We start from the raw sequence: 17,784 nt of genomic DNA, 5'->3' as shown, positions 1-17,784 counted from the left end.
GTTACAGTAAAATAAATGTTTCTAATTACGTGGGTCAACGGTGTGTAATCTCAACTCGCGTTTCATGATGGGCACATGTACAAAATGTATGGAGGGGGTTTTATGCAAGTCCAAAATAATAACGTCAACCGGCTAAAATAATGTACAATAGCCTACACAGATAAAAAGGGTGTCTGCTCACCGTTTTCTGCATCCAAACGTTATCTTTTAATAAAGCTTTGGTGATTAAGATTTATTTCAAAGCAGTCTCACGAGCCATAGCTTTTATTGATAGGCTTGGCTACTAGTACTTTGCGAATGCATTGGGCAGGACATAAAAAACAGCCTTCATTGAGGGGAGAGGAGGCTATGCTTTTTTAAAATCAAATTAAACTTAATGGAAAATGTTTCTAAATACGAGGTTTACCGCCCTTAAAAGCAATCCTCTCTTAATCCATGAGCATATGGTAAGGTAGAAACCTGTCTTTCTGCCCCTGAACAAGGCAGTTAACTCACTGTTCCTAGGCCGTCATTGTAAATAAGAATTTATTCTTAACTCACTTGCCTAGTTAAAAAGGTAAAATAAAGAAAAAAATTAAGAAAATATGGGCACTGTGCGTCTCAGCTGGATAGGCTGCGCTTCCACTCTCAAAATCCATACCATTACCAACCGCATTACCGTTAAGACCTGCTTTTCGATTGTCTTAAATCTTGCCATTTGCATGGCATGAAATTGACATTTTTGCACTTGTTTATAAGGACACACCTAAAATATTCCCACGCTTCCCACCTCAGCGCAAGCAAGCTGATGTTAGACAGGAAAGTTGGCGAACCTGGCGCAAGTGGTTGAAAATGCCACAGCTCTAGTTTACATGGCGAAATTGCAAACGAACATGCGTTTGACAATTGCACCCCCTTAGCACCAGCCAAAAATAGAGCCCAGAGTCATACATGAAGTTTAGAATAATAAGTTCCGGGGGAGTGGTTGAACGCAATCAGGGGAACAGCTAGACCACCCCAGGCCACCAGACCAAACTTTTATTATTGGGCAATACACTCTAAAACTACTGTAAGTCACAGTGTAGCTCATATTAAGTAAACATTTTGATATTATTATCCCTCCCTCCCTCATTGGTGTCTTTGGCAACATGTTACTAATGAACCCTTGATTGTCCATTAATTAACAAGGCACCGGTGAGTGCAATTAAGGCAGTCCAATCGCTAATTAAAATGTAGACTGCAGTCAAACGCATTGCAAATTACTCTGCTGCTGGGCTGAAGAGGAAGAAACGAGAGGATTGGAGAGAAGTAGAGAAAGGAAAGAAAACGAGTGGTGGTTGGCACCAAAATGTTTTTGTCTTTCTGCTCTTCTCTCCCTCTATGGTGGAACTGGAAAGGAATGGAGTGATGAGAACTACTGGTGGTGGGCACACTGAAATGTGTTTCTCTCATGATCTCCCTCCATGTGTATCTATCTTTGATTTGAGCACTTCAGCCATCATTGAGAAACGAGAGATGAAGAGAGATGAAGAGAGGAGAGAACAAGTGGTGTTGGAACACCGATTTTTTTGTCTTTCTCCCTCTCTTCACTTCCTCCCTATGTACTGTAAATTTGCCACTTTTCCATTGCATTGGATGCACTTGAGGAGCATCATGCAGAGAGCGAGAGAAACAGTGATGCAGACATTCATCGATGGAGACGGTGCTCCCCGTCTCTCTTTCCCCCCTCTGACCAAAGCTCAATAAGGCCAGGCAGACGACAACCTCTCCTGTGCCATACAGTCCCATAATTGAGTTGATGTGTGCCCCTGCCCGCTGTGTGTTACCATGGCAATGGGGCGACACCTGCAGAGCCCAGTGAGCCGATGAATTTGTTTGCAGTGCCCTGGGCAAAGGTTAGAGCCTACAACATAAAGACACACACACACACAAACCACTCCGTCCAGCCGGCCACCCAAGACACTTATTTACATTCAGCACACACACAGATGGTTTTCTGAACCACACACACACACAGTAGGTAATCTAATCTCTACTGAGGTTACTTACCTAATTCAAAAACAATATTATTTTTCATACTGATATCTAAAATAATTTGCAGTAGTCAAGCTGCTTATGCTGAAAAGCCTTGTTAGTGCACAGGTCTATTTAACTTTTTTCTTCTTTAGACAAAAGCTAATAATTCACTTAAAACATTTTATTTGTGTATTAATTTCCAGGGTGCAATTAACAGAAAGACAGCAGGCTTCAGACCTCGTAGGGTAAGAGTTGAATATATCTTCACTAGACCAACTTTAAAAAGGTCTTACATTTACGTAACTTGTTTATGAACTATATAATTATTTAAACGTGCATACATTTGCATAAAAGGAATACATTTACCACAGTACCTGACTTCCCCCATTATGGATTTTCTGATTAGTCACAGCAGTGGAAGCTGCTGAGTCGAGGACGGCTCATAATAATGGCTGAAACGGAGCGAATGGAAAAACAAACACATGGAAACCATGCATTTGCTGTATTTGATACCATTCCAACTATCCCACTCCAGCCATTACCACGAGCCCGTCCTCCCTAATTAAGGTTCCACCAACCTCATGTGAGTCACAGGTAAATGGCATTGTTCAGCCCGAAGTGATAGCGGAGGACAAGTCAACCCATTTACCTCTTAATTTGGATCCCCATTAACTTCAACAGAAGCAGCAGCTACTCTTCCTGGGGTCTGATACGCTGATAGACAAGGACAGTCACCAAAATACAACGATATACAAACAATACAACAAAAGAATACAACAAAAAATACAATAAAAACAATTTGTGCGTTAGTGTGTGTGTGTGTTTGTGTGTCCCCTCACAGCCCCTGCCTTTCAATGAGCCGTTGGTTTAATCCTTTTAAAAGCTTCCTTTTAAAGGCTTCTAAAGGCTGTTTGGACGTGGAGTGTTCCAAGCCGTACTGTATTGGCCGTCACAGGTGCACTATGCCTGCTAATAGATCCATCTGAATTATCACTGAGCCTTCATAAGAATATCATCATGTTTCTGTACAAATCACCTGTGACTGTATTCATGATACAACACTGCCTCACTGTAAATGGGAGCTGAGCAAATCTGCAGAGTATAATAATAATATGGTTTTGTTTGGATGAATGGTGGTGCTGTTTCAAGGAAAACTAATCATGCCAGCAGAATGGCCTAGCGCCAATAAGGAATTAATCTGAAGGTGAAGTTGAATTTTCATTGAGACATAAATTCAAAATAATATGTACGCATTGGCGATATTAGCATGTAAATCTTTGTGAAGCAAAAAAGTATATATAATACATTATGCATGCCAGCAAAGCCACTACACAACACTAAACAATACATTAATTGCACTATAATGGTGACAAACGGTCCCCACAAACTGTTAGGACAACATGAAGCGTCCCAACAGCAGAGCTTTCTTCTTAGCACCATGGAGTGAATCCTTACCACTGCTACACCTGGCTATCAGCGGAGCCTTCTCCGGCAGCGAAACAGTTCATTCTGCCTCATTTACTGCCTTTTTCAAAAGCTGATATCTGATATGGCCGACTTGCTTAAACAAATGTGGTTTCTACTGACAATTGAGATGTACAAACTGGAATAACTATAAATGTATATCCAAGATGGCGTAGCAGTCAGGTGTCTTTGTCTTGTCTTGTCACGTGAATGTATCTTTTTTCTTCGCATTTTCTTTGCATATATCTTTTAAACCTCAACTCCAACATACTCTCCTGCAACCCGCCTCACCCAATGTGGTATGGATCTGCTATTTTCTTTACTTTAGGACCGGAAAAACCCAACAGAAGTTAGCCAGCTAACTAGCTATCCATCACGACTGGTCTGCCGACGTAACCGCCCGAGGGGGCTACAACTGACTCTTCCGTCGCGATGTCCCCCTAAGGCCCTTCTGCTAGCCCCGGTCCGCTAGCTGCCTGAATCGCCGTGTCTCCAGCCCGCCTAGCTACTCACTAGACCCCATGATCACTCAGCTACGCATGATGTCAATATGACTTGTCCATTTCTGTTTTGGTTAGTGATTATTGTCTTATTTCACTGTAGAGCCTCCAGCCCTGCTCAATATGCCTTAGCTAACCCTTTTGTTCCACGTCCTACACATGCGGTGACCTCACCTGGTTTACATGGTGTCTCTAGAGACAATACCTCTCTCATCGTCACTCAATGCCTAGGTTTACCTCCACTGTATTCACATCCTACGATACCCTTGTCTGTCTATTCTTCCGTGCCTAGAAACCTGCTCCTTTTACTCTCTGTTCCGAACGCACCAGACGACAAGTTCTTATTGCCTTTAGCCATACCCTTATCCTACTCCTCCTCTGCTCCTCTGGTGATGTAGAGGTTAATCCAAGCCCTGCAGTGCCTAGATCCACTCCCATTACAAAGGCAGTCTCATTTGTTGACTTATGTAACTGTAAAAGCATTGGTTTCATGCATGTTAACAGTAGAAGCCTCCTCCCTAAGTTTGTTTTATACACTGCTTTAGCACACTCTGCCAACCCGGATGTCCTAGCCGTGTCTGAATCCTGGCTTAGGAAGGCCAACAAAAACTCTGAAATTTCCATCCCTAACTATAACATTTTCCGACAAGATAGAACTGCCAAAGGGGGCGGAGTTGCAATCTACTGCAGAGATAGCCTGCAGAGTTCTGTCATACTATCCAGGTCTGTGCCCAAACTTTTTCTACTTTTAAAAATCCACCTTTCCAGAAACAAGTCTCTCACAATTGCCGCTTGCTATAGACCAACATTTGCCCCCAGCTGTGCCCTGGACACCATACGTGAATTGATTACCCCCCCATCTATTGTCAGAGCTCGTACTGTTAGGTCACCTAAACTGGGACATGCTTAACACCGCGGCCGTCCTACAATCTAAACTAGATGCCCTCAATCTCACACAAATTATCAATGAACCTACCAGGTACAACCCAAAATCTGTAAACACGGGCACCCTCATAGATATCAGCCTAACCAACCTGCTCTCCAAATACACCTCTGCTGTCTTCAACCAGGATCTCAGCGATCACTGCCTCAATGCCTGCGTCCTTAACGGGTCTGCGGTCAAACGACCACCCCTCATCAATGTCAAATGCTCCCTAAAACACTTCAGCAAGCAGGCCTTTCTAATCGACCTGGCCCGGGTATCGTGGAAGGATATTGACCTCATTCCGTCAGCAGAGGATGCCTGGATATTCTTTAAAAGTGCTTTCCCCATCATCTTAAATAAGCATGCCCCATTCAAAAAAATGTAGAACCAGGAACAGATATAGCCCTTGGTTCACTCTGGAAACACTGTCACCACCGATAAATCCACGATAATTGCGAATTTCAATAAGCATTATTCTACGGCTGGCCATGCTTTCCACCTAGCTACCCCTACCCTGGTCAACAGCCCCACACCCCCCTCAGCAACTTGCCCAAGCCTCCCCCATTTGTCCTTCACCCAAATGCAGATAGCCTATGTTCTGAAAGAGCTGCAAAATCTGGACCCCTACAAATCAGCCGGGCTAGACAATCTGGACCCTCTCTTTCTAAAATGATCCGCCCCAATTGTTGCAACCACTATTACTAGCCTGTTTAACCTATCTTTTGTATCGTCTGAGATCCCCAAAGATTGGAAAGCTGCCACGGTCATCCCCCTCTTCAAAGGGGGAGACACTCTAGACCCAAACTGTTACAGACTTATATCTCTCCTACCCTGCCTTTCTAAGGTCTTTGAAAGCCAAGTTAACAAACAGATCACCGAACATTTCGAATCCCACCGTACCTTCTCCGCTATGCAATCTGGTTTCCTCGTCTGGTTCAACAACTAATTCTCAGACAGAGTTCAGTGTATCAAATCGGAGGGGATGTTGTCCGGACAACAGTCTCATAGAGACTCTGGCAGTCTCTATGGGGGTACCACAGGGTTCAATTCTTGGACTCTTTTCTCTGTATACATCAATGATGTTGCTCTAGCTGCTGGTGATTCTCTGATCCACCTCTATGCAGACGACACCATTCTGTGTACTTCTGGCCCTTCTTTGGACGCTTAACCTCTCTTGGGCACGTGAGACGGTAGCGTCCCACCTCTTCAACAGCCAGTGAAACTGCTGGGCGACAAATTCATATACAGAAATACTCATTATAAAAATTCAGAAAACAAAACATATTTTACATAGGTTTAAAGATGAACTGCTTGTGAATCCAACCACGGTGTCAGATTTTTTAAATGCTTTACGGCGAAAGCATACATTACGATTATGAGAACATAGCCCACTAAACAAATCATTACAAACAGTAGCCAGCCAGCTAGAACAGTTACACAATTTAGAAATAGAGATAAAATTAATCCCTTACCTTTTATGATCTACATATGGTTGCAATCAGCAGACATTCATTTACTCAATAAATGTGCTTTTTGTTCGATAAAGTATCTTTATACCCAAAAACCTCCGTTTTGTTCGCGTGTTTTCTTCAGTAATCCACGGGCTAAAACGCATTAAAAACAGGAAGACAAAAAAATTCAAATTGTATCCGTAAAGTTCATAGAAACATGTGAAATGATGTTTATATTCAGCCTAAATAATCAATAATATTTCAACCGGACAATAACGTCATCAATATAAAATGTAACAAGAAACGCACTCTCTCGGTCTTGCGCAGGAAAAAGCTCTGTGACACGGCAGGGTCCACTCATCCAGACTGCTCTTACTTCTTCATTTTTCAGAATACGAGCCTGAAACATTTTCTGAAGACTGTTGCCATCTAGTGGAAGGCATAGAAACTGCATGTTGAGTCCTAAGTCAATGGATACTGTATTGGCATTGAATAGAAAACTACAAAACCAAAAAAAAAGACGACTTCCTGAATGGATTTTTCTCAGGTTTTTGCCTGCCAAATCAGTTCTGTTATACTCACAGACACTATTTTAACAGTTTTGGAAACTTTAGTGTTTTTTATCCAAATCTACCAGTTATATGCATATCATATATTCTGGGCCCGAGATGCAGGCAGTTTAATTTGGGCATGCATTTCATCCAAAATTCCGAATGCTGCCCCCTACCCTAGAGAAGTGAACTAACCTCCAGACGAGCTTCAATGCCAAACACCTCTCATTCCAAGGTCTCCAACTGCTCTTAAATGCAAGTAAAACTAAATGCATGATCTTCAACCGATTGCTGCCCACACCTAACCACCCGTCCAGCGTCACTACTTTGGACTTTTCTGACCTAGACTAGGTGGACAATTACAAATACCTAAGTGTCTGGTTAGACTTTAAACTCTCCTTCCAGACTCACATTAAGTATCTGCAATCCAAAATTAAATCTAGAATCGGATTCCTATTTCGCAACAAAGCATCCTTCACTCATGCTGCTAAACATACCCTCGTAAAACTGACTATCCTACCGATCCTTGACTTTGGCTCTACTCAGCAAATTGGATGCAGTCTATCACAGTGCAATCTGTTTTGTCACCAAAGCCCCATACACTACCCACCACTGCGACCTGTATGCTCTTGTTGGCTGGCCCTCGCTTCATATTCGTCAACAAACCCACTGGCTCCAGGTCATCTATAAGTCTTTGCTAGGTAAAGCCCCACCTTACCTCAGCTCACTGGTCACCCTAGCAGCACCCACCCGTAGCACGCGCTCTAGCAGGTATATTTCACTGGTCACCCCCAATGCCAATTCCTCCTTTGGCCGCCTTTCCTTCCAGTTCTCTGTTGCCAATGACTGGAACGAATTGCAAAAATCAATGAAGCTGGAGACTCTGGAGACTTTTCACCATAGAAATACCTATACACTCCATTTCACCTCTCACAGCCTATTGACATATAGTGGAAGGCGTATGAAGTGCATCTAAACTAATAAATAACAAGGGATTTAATAGGCAGCCCCTGGAACAGAGCCTCAATTTCAGACTTTCCACTTCCTGTCAGGAAGTTTGCTGCAGAATGAGTTCTGTTTCACTCACAGATATAATTCAAACGGTTTTAGAAACTTGAGAGTGTTTTCTATCCAATAGTAATAATAATATGCATATTGTACGAGCAAGAATTGAGTACGAGGCCGTTTGAAATGGGCACCTTTTATCTGGCTACTCAATACTGCCCCTGCAGCCCAAACAGGTTAAGAACTAAGCTATCTTTAATTTGCTGTCCAACATGTATTTTTTAGTAACGTTTATGAATAGTTATTTGATTAGATTAGGTGCCTCTCCAAGATTTCTCCGGACATTGTTATTGCATTTTGCCAAGTATTCACATTGTATAACCACGATTTGTGCCGCTAAATATGCACATTTTCAAACAAACAATATATGTATTATGTAATATGATGTTATAGGACTGTCATCTGATGAATTTTGAGAAGGTTAGTGAAAAAATGTATATCTTTTGCTGGTTTATTCGTTATCGCTACTGTTGGCTTGAATCAATGCTGTTGTGTTTTTGGCTATTGTGGTAAGCTAATATAATGCTATATTGTGTTTTCGCTGTAAAACACTTAAAGAATCGGAAATATTGGCTGGATTCACAAGATGTTTGTCTTTAATTTGCTGTACACCATGTATTTTTCATAAATGTTTTATGATGAGTATTTAGGTATTTCAATTTGGTCTCTGTAATTGTTCTAGCTGCTTCGGTGCTATTTCCGATTGTAGCTGCAATGTAAAACTATGATTTATACCTCAAATATGCACATTTTTCGAACAAAACATAGATTTATTGTATAACTTGTTATAAGACTGTCATCTGATGAAGTTGTTTCTTGGTTAGTTTGGTTGGTTCTTGGTTAGTTAGGTTGGTTTTGTGCAAGCTACCTGTGCTGTGAAAAATGTCTGTGCTTTTTTGTATTTGGTGGTGAGCTAACATAAATATACGTGGTGTTTTCGCTGTAAAACATTTTAAAAATCGGACATGTTGGCTGGATTCACAAGATGTGTATCTTTCATTTGCTGTATTGGACTTGTTAATGTGTGAAAGTTAAATATTTCTAAAAAATATATTTTGAATTTCGCGCCCTGCACTTGGACGGGCTGTTGTCATAAGTGTACCGACACCGGGCTGCAGCCATAACAGGTTAACTTACCTCATTTGCACACACTGTATATAGACTTTTCTATTGTGTTGTTGACTGTTTGTTTGTTTATTCCATGTGTAAGTCTGTGTTGTTTGTGTCGCACTGCTTTGCTTTATCTTGGCCAAGTCGCAGTTGTAAATGAGAACTTGTTCTCAACTGGCCAACTTGGTTAACCTGTCTGGCACCGGGGTTCCGCTAGCGGAACTCCTCCCACATTCCACTGAAAAGGCAGAGCGCGAAATTCAAAAAATATTTTTGAGAAATATTTAACTTTCACACATTAACAAGTCCAATACAGCAAATGAAAGATACACATCTTGTGAATCCAGTCAACATGTCCGATTTTTTTAATGTTTTACAGCGAAAACACCACATATATTTATGTTAGCTCACCACCAAATACAAAAAAGGACAGACATTTTTCACAGCACAGGTAGCATGCACAAAGCCAACCTAACTAACCAAGAACCAACCAAACTAACCAAGAAACAACTTCATCAGATGACAGTCTTATAACATGTTATACAATAAATCTATGTTTTGTTCGAAAAATTTGCATATTTGAGGTATAAATCAGTTTTACATTGCAGCTACCATCACAGCTACCGTCAGAAATAGCACCGAAGCAGCCAGAGTAATTACAGACACCAACGTCAAATATCTAAATACTCATCATAAAACATTTCTGAAAAATCGATGGTGTACAGCAAATTAAAGACAAACATCTTGTGAATCCAGCCAATATTTCCGATTTTTTAAGTGTTTTACAGCGAAAACACAATATAGCATTATATTAGCTTACTACAATAGCCTACCACACTACCGCATTCATTCATCAAGGCACGTTAGCGATAGCAATAGGCACGTTAGCGATAGCGAATAAACCAGCAAAAGATATTAATTTTCACTAACCTTCATAAACCTTCATCAGATGACAGTCCTATAACATCAGGTTATACATACACTTATGTTTTGTTCGAAAATGTGCATATTTAGAGCTGAAATCAGTGGTTATACATTGTGCTAACGTAGCATCTTTTTCCCAGAATGTGCGGATATTTTTATGACACTCAACTATTCTGACCAAATAACTATTCATAAACGTTACTAGAAAATACATGTTGTATAGGAAATGATAGATACACTAGTTCTTAATGCAATCGCCGTGTTAGAATTCTAAAAATAACTTCATTACGACATCCAGCTTAGTTATAGCGAGAGAGTGCCCAAAATCTGGGCGCAAACTACTATTTCACATGTTCGACAGATATATGAAATAGCATCATAAAATGGGTCCTACTTTTGATGATCTTCCATCATAATGTTGTACAAGGGGTCCTTTGTCCAGAACAATCGTTGTTTGGTTTTAGAATGTCCTCTTCTCCAGTCAATTAGCACGGAAAGCTAGCAAAGTAGCGCAAAGCTCTCCTTCCTGAACAAAGGCACACAACGCAACACGCCTAACGTCCCGAATAAATTTCAATAATCTAATAAAACTATATTGAAAAAACATACTTTACGATGATATTGTCACATTTATCAAATAAAATCAAAGCCGGAGATATTAGTCGTCTATAACGACAGCTTTTCAGAAGGCAATACCAGGTCCCTTCTCGCGCGCTCCAGAAAACAGGAAACTGGTGACAAGTCATGCCAAGAGCTTTTATTCGACCCCAGATCAAGTTATACACTCCATTTCTTCTCTCACTGCCTGTCGACATCTAGTGGAAGACGTATGAAGTGCATGTATATTAATAAATATCAAGGACATTTATAGGCAGGCCCTAGAACAGAGCATCGATTTCAGATTTTCCACTTCCTGTCAGGAAGTTTGCTGCAAAATGAGTTCTGCTTTACTCACAGATATAATTCAAACGGTTTTAGAAACTAGAGAGTGTTTTCTATCCAATAGTAATAATAATATGCATATTGTACGAGCAAGAATTGAGTACGAGGCCGTTTAAATTGGGCACGATTTTCCCCCAAAGTGAAAACAGCGCCCTCTGTCCTCAACAGGTTAAATAAAGGTGAAATAAAAATAAAATAAAAAGGGGACGACGAGCGGATGAGAGGCAATCCGTAAATTCGATTAAGACATTAATGAGTGAGCAAGGACGGACGTAGTCAATATAGCTATTTGTTCAGCACTTTTGAAATGTACAGCGACAGAATTCAGAAAATGGGCCATTCTCACAGTATTCTCCCTGTACACCAAGTCAGAACCGTAGGATAAAAAAAGAGGGCATATAAGCAGACAATGAAGCTCTTACAATATTTGATGATTACATTTCTCTAAAACAGGTTATAGGCTACATGTGCACCACCAAGTCAGAACATTAGGCTAAGTTACTGTATGAGGGGGAAAGGGACCAAATTACATAGGCTACTAACAGCTTTCTACACACACACACTTTGTATTACTTTCTTAGCTACAGTATACATATTTCCCTAGCATATTACATAATTTATGCAGCACAATACAACACATTTTTGGACTCACCTTGTTGTGCTGTGCTCACTTGAACAGGAAGGTGCACTGCGGTTCTTCTTGTGGGAAAAATGTTGTCATCAAACTTTGTCATCAAAGTCTGGCATTCTCTGGATTTATGGTGCTTTCAAGACAACTGGGAACTCTGAAAAAAACAAGGTTGAATCATGATGTTAGTGATCTTCAGGTAGGAGCTCTAGAAAGAGACCAGAGTTCCCCATTTGGAATTCAGAGTTGGAATTCCCAGTCGGAGCAATTTTTTTTCCAGAGTTCCCAGTTGTCTTGAAAGCACCATAAATCCAGAGAATGCCAGACTTTGATGACAAAGTTATCATCAAGGCAAAGGGTGGCTACTTTGAAGAATCTAAAATCTAAAATCGGTTAATACATGATTCCATATGTGTTATTCCATAGTTTTTATGTCTTCGCTATTATTCTACAATGTAGAAAATAGTAAAAATTAAGAAAAACCCTTGAGTGAGAAGGTGTGTCTGTAAGGAGTGCGTACTGGCGGCAGAGAAGTCAGATGCAGGAGAGCAAAAACTGTGTTTCCAAACGGTGCAGTTTAATAACACAAAAAAACACCGTAAAACAGAACAATCAAATAATGAGTACATAACCCGACGCACACCAGGACAGACGTGCACAAGCACTTACAATAAACAATCACCGACAAGGACATGAGGGGGAACAGAGGGTTAAATATACAACATGTATTTGATGGGATTGGAACCAGGTGTGATGGAAGACAAGACAAAACCAAAGGAAAATGAAAAGAGGATCAGCGATGGCTAGAAGGTCGATGACTTCGAACGCCGCCCGAACAAGTAGAGGGGCCAACTTCAGCGGAAGTCGTGACACTGTCCAAACTTGACTGGTATTGTAAAAAAAGATTTAGATACAGCTTAATGAATTAACTGTAAACATTAACTCTGTAGCCCATTAATGTTACAACATCCTCCCCCGATGAACAACTGTGTTCATCTAAATCTCTAAGCAGTGTATTAACTGGAATAGGTCTTCTCAACAAAGTCCCTGAGGCAGTATGAACTGAACATAACCTAACTAGGCCATCTCGGCCTGGAAACAATTCCTCAAACTTCCCTAGTTTACAGGTTTGTCTGGGTGTGTTATCTTCTCCGATGAGTGCAACATCACACACTTTCAGTGGGGTGTGCTGTGGTGTGTCACAGCAGTGTGCTAACTTTAGAGCCAGCAAGTAGTCTCTTCGCCAGAAGGCCAGCATCCCGGAGTCGCCTCTTCACTGTTGACGTTGAGACTGGTGTTTTGCGGGTACTATTTAATGAAGCTGCCAGTTGAGGACTTGTGAGGTGTCTGTTTCTCAAACTAGACACTCTAATGTACTTGCCCTTTTGCTCAGTTGTGCACCTGGGGCCTCCCACTCCTCTTTCTATTCTAGTTAGAGCCAGTTTGCGCTGTTCTGTGAAGGGAGTACTACACAGCGTTGTACGAGATCTTCAGTTTCTTGGCAATTTCTCGCATGGAATAGCCTTCATTTCTCAGAACAAGAATAGACTGACGAGTATCAGAATAAAGTCCTTTATTTCTGGCCATTTTGAGCCTGTAATCGAACCCACAAATGCTGATGCTCCAGATACTCAACTAGTCTAAAGAAGGCCAGTTGTATTGCTTCTTTAATCAGAACAATAGTTTTCAGTTGTACTAAGATAATTGCAAAATGGTTTTCTAATGATAAATTAGCCTTTTAAAATGATAAACTTGGATTAGCTAACAACGTGCCATTGGAACACAGGAGTGATGGTTGATGTTAATGGGCTTCTGTACGCCTATGTTGATATTCCATAAAAACTAAAACTAAATCAGCAGTTTCCACCTACACTAGTCATTTACAACATTAACAATGTCTACACTGTATTTCTGATCAATTTCATGTTATTTTAATGGACAAAAATGTGCTTTTCTTTCAAAATCAAGGACATTTCTAAGTGACCCCAAACTTTTGAACGGTAGTGTAGGTCAACTTCTTTTTATTGCACAGTTGTCACATTCTGACCATAGTTCGTTTGTGTTTTCCTTGTTTTAGTGTTGGTCAGGATGTGGGCATTCTATGTTTGGTGTTTCTATGTTGGGTTTGTTGTTTGTTATGTGGAAGAGCACACGGTGTCTCCTGTACTTGTGTATAGCCCGGTGCGGTACATCCCAGCTCCTCGTATCGGCCAGGCTAGAGTGGGCATCGAGCCAGGTGCCATGAAGCCGGCTCAACGCATCTGGTCTCCAGTGCGTCTCCTTGGGCCGGTGTACATGGCACCAGCCTTACGCATGGTGTCCCCGGTTTGCCAGCATAGCTCAGTGCGGGTTATTCCACCTCACCGCACTGGCCTGGCTACGGGGAGCATTCAACCAGGTAAGGTTGGGCAGGCTCAGTGCTCAAGAGCTCCAGTATGCCTTCACGGTCCGGTATATCCGGTGCCTTCTCCTCGCCCCAGCCCACTACCACCAGTGCCAACACCACGCACCAGGCTTCCTGTGCGTCTTCAGAGCCCTGTTCCTCCTCCACGCACTCGCCCTGTGGTGCGTGTCTCCAGCCCGGTACCACCAGTTCCGGCACCACGCACCAAGCCTCCTGTGCGTCTCCAGAACCCTGTACGCCCTGTTGCTGCTCCCCGCACTAGCCTTGAGGTGCGTGTCCTTAACCCGGTACCACCAGTTCCGGCACCACGCACCAGGCCTACTGTGCGCCTCAGCAGGCCAGAGTCTGCCGTCTGCCCAGCGCCGCCTGCCCAGCGCTGCCCGTCTGCCCAGCGCCGTCTGAGCTGCCCGTCTGCCCAGCGCCGCCTGCGCTGCCCGTCTGCCCAGCGCCGCCTGCGCTGCCCGTCTGCCCAGCGCCGTCTGAGCTGCCCATCTGCCCAGCGCCGTCTGAGCCGCCAGTCTGCCCAGCGCCGTCTGAGCCGCCAGTCTGCCCAGCGCCGTCTGAGCCGCCCGTCTGCCCAGCGCCGTCTGAGCAGCGCCGTCTGAGCCGCCCGTCTGCCCAGCGCCGTCTGAGCCGCCCGTCTGCCCAGCGCCGTCTGAGCCGCCCGTCTGCCCAGCGCCGTCTGAGCCGCCCGTCTGCCCAGCGCCATCTGAGCCGACCGTCTGTCCTGAGCCGCCAGAGCCGCCCGTCAGTCAGGAGCCGCCAGAGCCGCCCGTCAGTCAGGAGCCGCCAGAGCCGCCCGCCAGTCAGGCGGAGAGGAGGAAGGCTGCCGTTACAACAGTGAATCATTGTTGTAAATATCAGTCTCATACCGGCTCCAAAACTCCTGCCACATACTGACATCGCTATAGAATTTCTCAATAATCAAATTTGGTAGCCTTACTGATTGTCTCTGTGATCTGTTTGAGTTAGCGTCACTCACCCGTGCTGGTAGTGGATTGAGATCCTGGTTTTTCTTTATCACTCGTTGTGCACGGCTCTTCAGCATGATAACGCTCTCTTTGTAATCCTCCGTGCATGGAATCTCTGCCTCCAATCAGTCAAACGAAGTTAGCTGTAAAATTTCTCAATCAAGTTCAAACAAGTTGTCCTCCTTAGCTGACAGCAATTCCAACAATTTACTCAAGTGATCGGTATCCTGATTTGACTGCGTTACTTCTACATCAATCTGATTCAAAATCCGTGTTGTGGCACCTCGAATGTTACCCGCTTTCGTCTCATTTGACATTCCTCCTCAGCCATTTCAGCTGCTTCATCCCTCTCGTCTTCGTCGCAGCCAGTGTTTCCAACTCCTCAGTAAGGAAAGTAGCTATTGGCTGTCCTAAAAGTCACTAGAAGTCGCTAAATGACGTCATCACCTCATTTGCATAATTACATGTGCATGTAATTGTGAATGACGCTGTATTAGAGAGGAATAACGTCGTGGGAGAGACAAAAAGTGAGTTAAAAACACCCTAAATATGTTTAGAACTACAAATGAGCAAGCTGCAGAACAACAAGCGAATAAGAACCAGATATTTGAGGCCATACTCCTCCTTCAGCACTTTATGGACCCCATTGTTAATCCCCGTCATAACAGAGGCATTGTCAGTCCCTATCCCCAGGAGTTTCTCTTTATTAAGACAACACTTCTCGAGGAAAGCCACAACAGCACGGGCTATAGATTTGGCATCTCCTCCCTCCTAGCGATCGACATTTGGTTTGCCATTGCTAGAACTACTAAATTACCTTAGCTGGAGAGTCAATTCGAGTAAGCTAGCGTGGTAGAGCTTGCTAGCTTATGCGCTACAATGTTTATCCACGTGACATTGCCAAGTTGTTCAGGTAAACCAACGTATTATTTATTTTTTTATGTAACCAATAGTCGGAAGCCAACTTGATTGTCGCAGACTATTTCTTTGTTACATTATATTAAAATTACCCATAGAAAAAAAATCTCGCATGCATTTCTTTTAAAAATGTAATAAAATAAATACAAATAATAATAACTTTTTTGGGGTAGGCCTGAGATCAAACTGGGTAGGCCACGGCCAGGCCTACCCGTGGCTACGCCGCTGCTTGAGGGGGGATATACACTGCTGTGACAATGACCAAAGAGAATTATCTCAGGAGGTATGTGATTGAGTTATTCTAAGTTCGGTGAACAAAAGGACTTGAGTTCTTGTACGTTACCACAATCACACCATGAGTAGTTAATCATGAAACATACACCTCTGCCTTTTTCCTAATCTGCATCGAATGCACTCATCAATGTGCTGCTTCTCACAGATCTCAAGTTATGATTCTGCGTGCATTTCATCACACGCTTGCAGTCAAACAATCAATCATAATTTTCAACCCTGTGTTTGGTCTGTACTGTGTTCTCTCCGGCAGCGAACCGCACCATGGTGAGACCATCGTTTTTGGGCGAACCACGGTACTTTGTTTAGTGTGCTCTTGAGTGCGGATATATTGTTCACATCAGTCCAAACGTTCCGAAATAAGGGGGAAAACGCACCAGAATTCAGAAAAACCATACCAAACCATTTTGGTAAGACTCATTCCTCCTCTCTCCCCTAACTCCTTATTTCTTATCCTCTCTTCTCTCTTCCTATCTCTTCTCACTCATTACCCCATCCTCGCCCTGCCTCCTCCTTCCTTCCTTCCTCTCCTCTCCCCCCAACCCCCACCTCTCCTCCACTCCCTCCTCTCCCCACTTCCCCTTCCCCTCACCCCCCCCATAAATCCCCCCAGGTGCTAGCGATAGACCCAGACGATGGGGACAATGGGACAGTGGTGTACAGCATCAGCCCAGAGAACCCCTTCTACACCATCAACAGCAGCACAGGGAAGATCAGGACCAGCGGGGTTGTGCTGGACAGAGAGAGCTCCAACCCCAAAGACACACTGCTCATGAGGACCATCATCGTGTCTGCTGTTGACAGTGAGTCCCAACCAAGGCCAGAACTATGTCTGTTTGTTGGTCAATCGGTTGGTCGGTCGGTCGGTCTACGTGTCTATTTGTCTGTCTGTTTGGCTGGCTAGCTGTGACTGAGACGTCGGTCTGTCCATGTATTTGTGTGTATGTGTGTCTGTCTGGGGCTGAAGAGTGTGTAAATCTGTCAGCCTGTAGCATCAGTATCTAAATTACATTGGCAGTTTATATGTGAGTCTCAGCAATAACACTGTTTCAACAAAATGTTCCTGCTACTTTAATATTGAGGGTGAAACTTTTATTGGTGTTTTGTGCTCTTGTAAATGCCGTGTTTGTTCCTCTGGCGCCTCCTCCAGTTGGCAGACCTCCACTGCGTTCCTCATTCAGCACCACGGTGTACGTCAACCTGCTGGACCTGAATGACAACGACCCCACCTTCCTTAACCTGCCCTTTGTGGCCGAGGTGCCAGAAGGCCTGCCTAGTGGATCCTCTGTGTTCACGGTTAGCACACCATTACAAGATATCATCAGATTTAGTCTGACGGGCCTCATTCCATGATATGTCATCAATACATGCCAGTGTGGCGGATTAATCAGATATCATGACAGCGTGTGTGTGTGTGTAGGCTAATTGAAGATTTCCATTGTTTCTGTATCTGTCTGTCATGTCCTCCTCTCACTTCTGCTCACCATACCACTTCCATCTCTCTCCCCCTCTATCTCCCCTGTTTCCTATCCACACACCTCCTCTTATTCTTCTCCCCTCTCACCCGACCACATCCCCTTTCCTCTCATTCCTTCCTCTCCTCTCCCTCCCTGTCCTCTCCCTTCTTCCTGTCTCTTTCTCTCCC

The 17,784-nt window shown here is 43.3% G+C and overlaps 1 protein-coding gene across 1 annotated transcript in view; it reads left to right on the top strand.

Annotated features, from left to right (window-relative positions):
* Positions 1 to 17,784, top strand: part of LOC120017357 (cadherin-23-like) — a 659,988-nt gene that overhangs the window by 472,391 nt on the left and 169,813 nt on the right. Inside the window, exons 21-22 of the mRNA XM_038960107.1 lie at positions 16,753 to 16,942; positions 17,290 to 17,435. Of these exons, the coding sequence (XP_038816035.1) occupies positions 16,753 to 16,942; positions 17,290 to 17,435 (336 nt within the window). The remainder of the gene's footprint in view (positions 1 to 16,752; positions 16,943 to 17,289; positions 17,436 to 17,784) is intronic.

The sequence above is a fragment of the Salvelinus namaycush genome, chromosome 22 (genome assembly GCF_016432855.1).
Source record: "Salvelinus namaycush isolate Seneca chromosome 22, SaNama_1.0, whole genome shotgun sequence".
NCBI lineage: Eukaryota > Metazoa > Chordata > Actinopteri > Salmoniformes > Salmonidae > Salvelinus > Salvelinus namaycush.
This window is presented reverse-complemented; position numbering and strand designations above follow the sequence as displayed.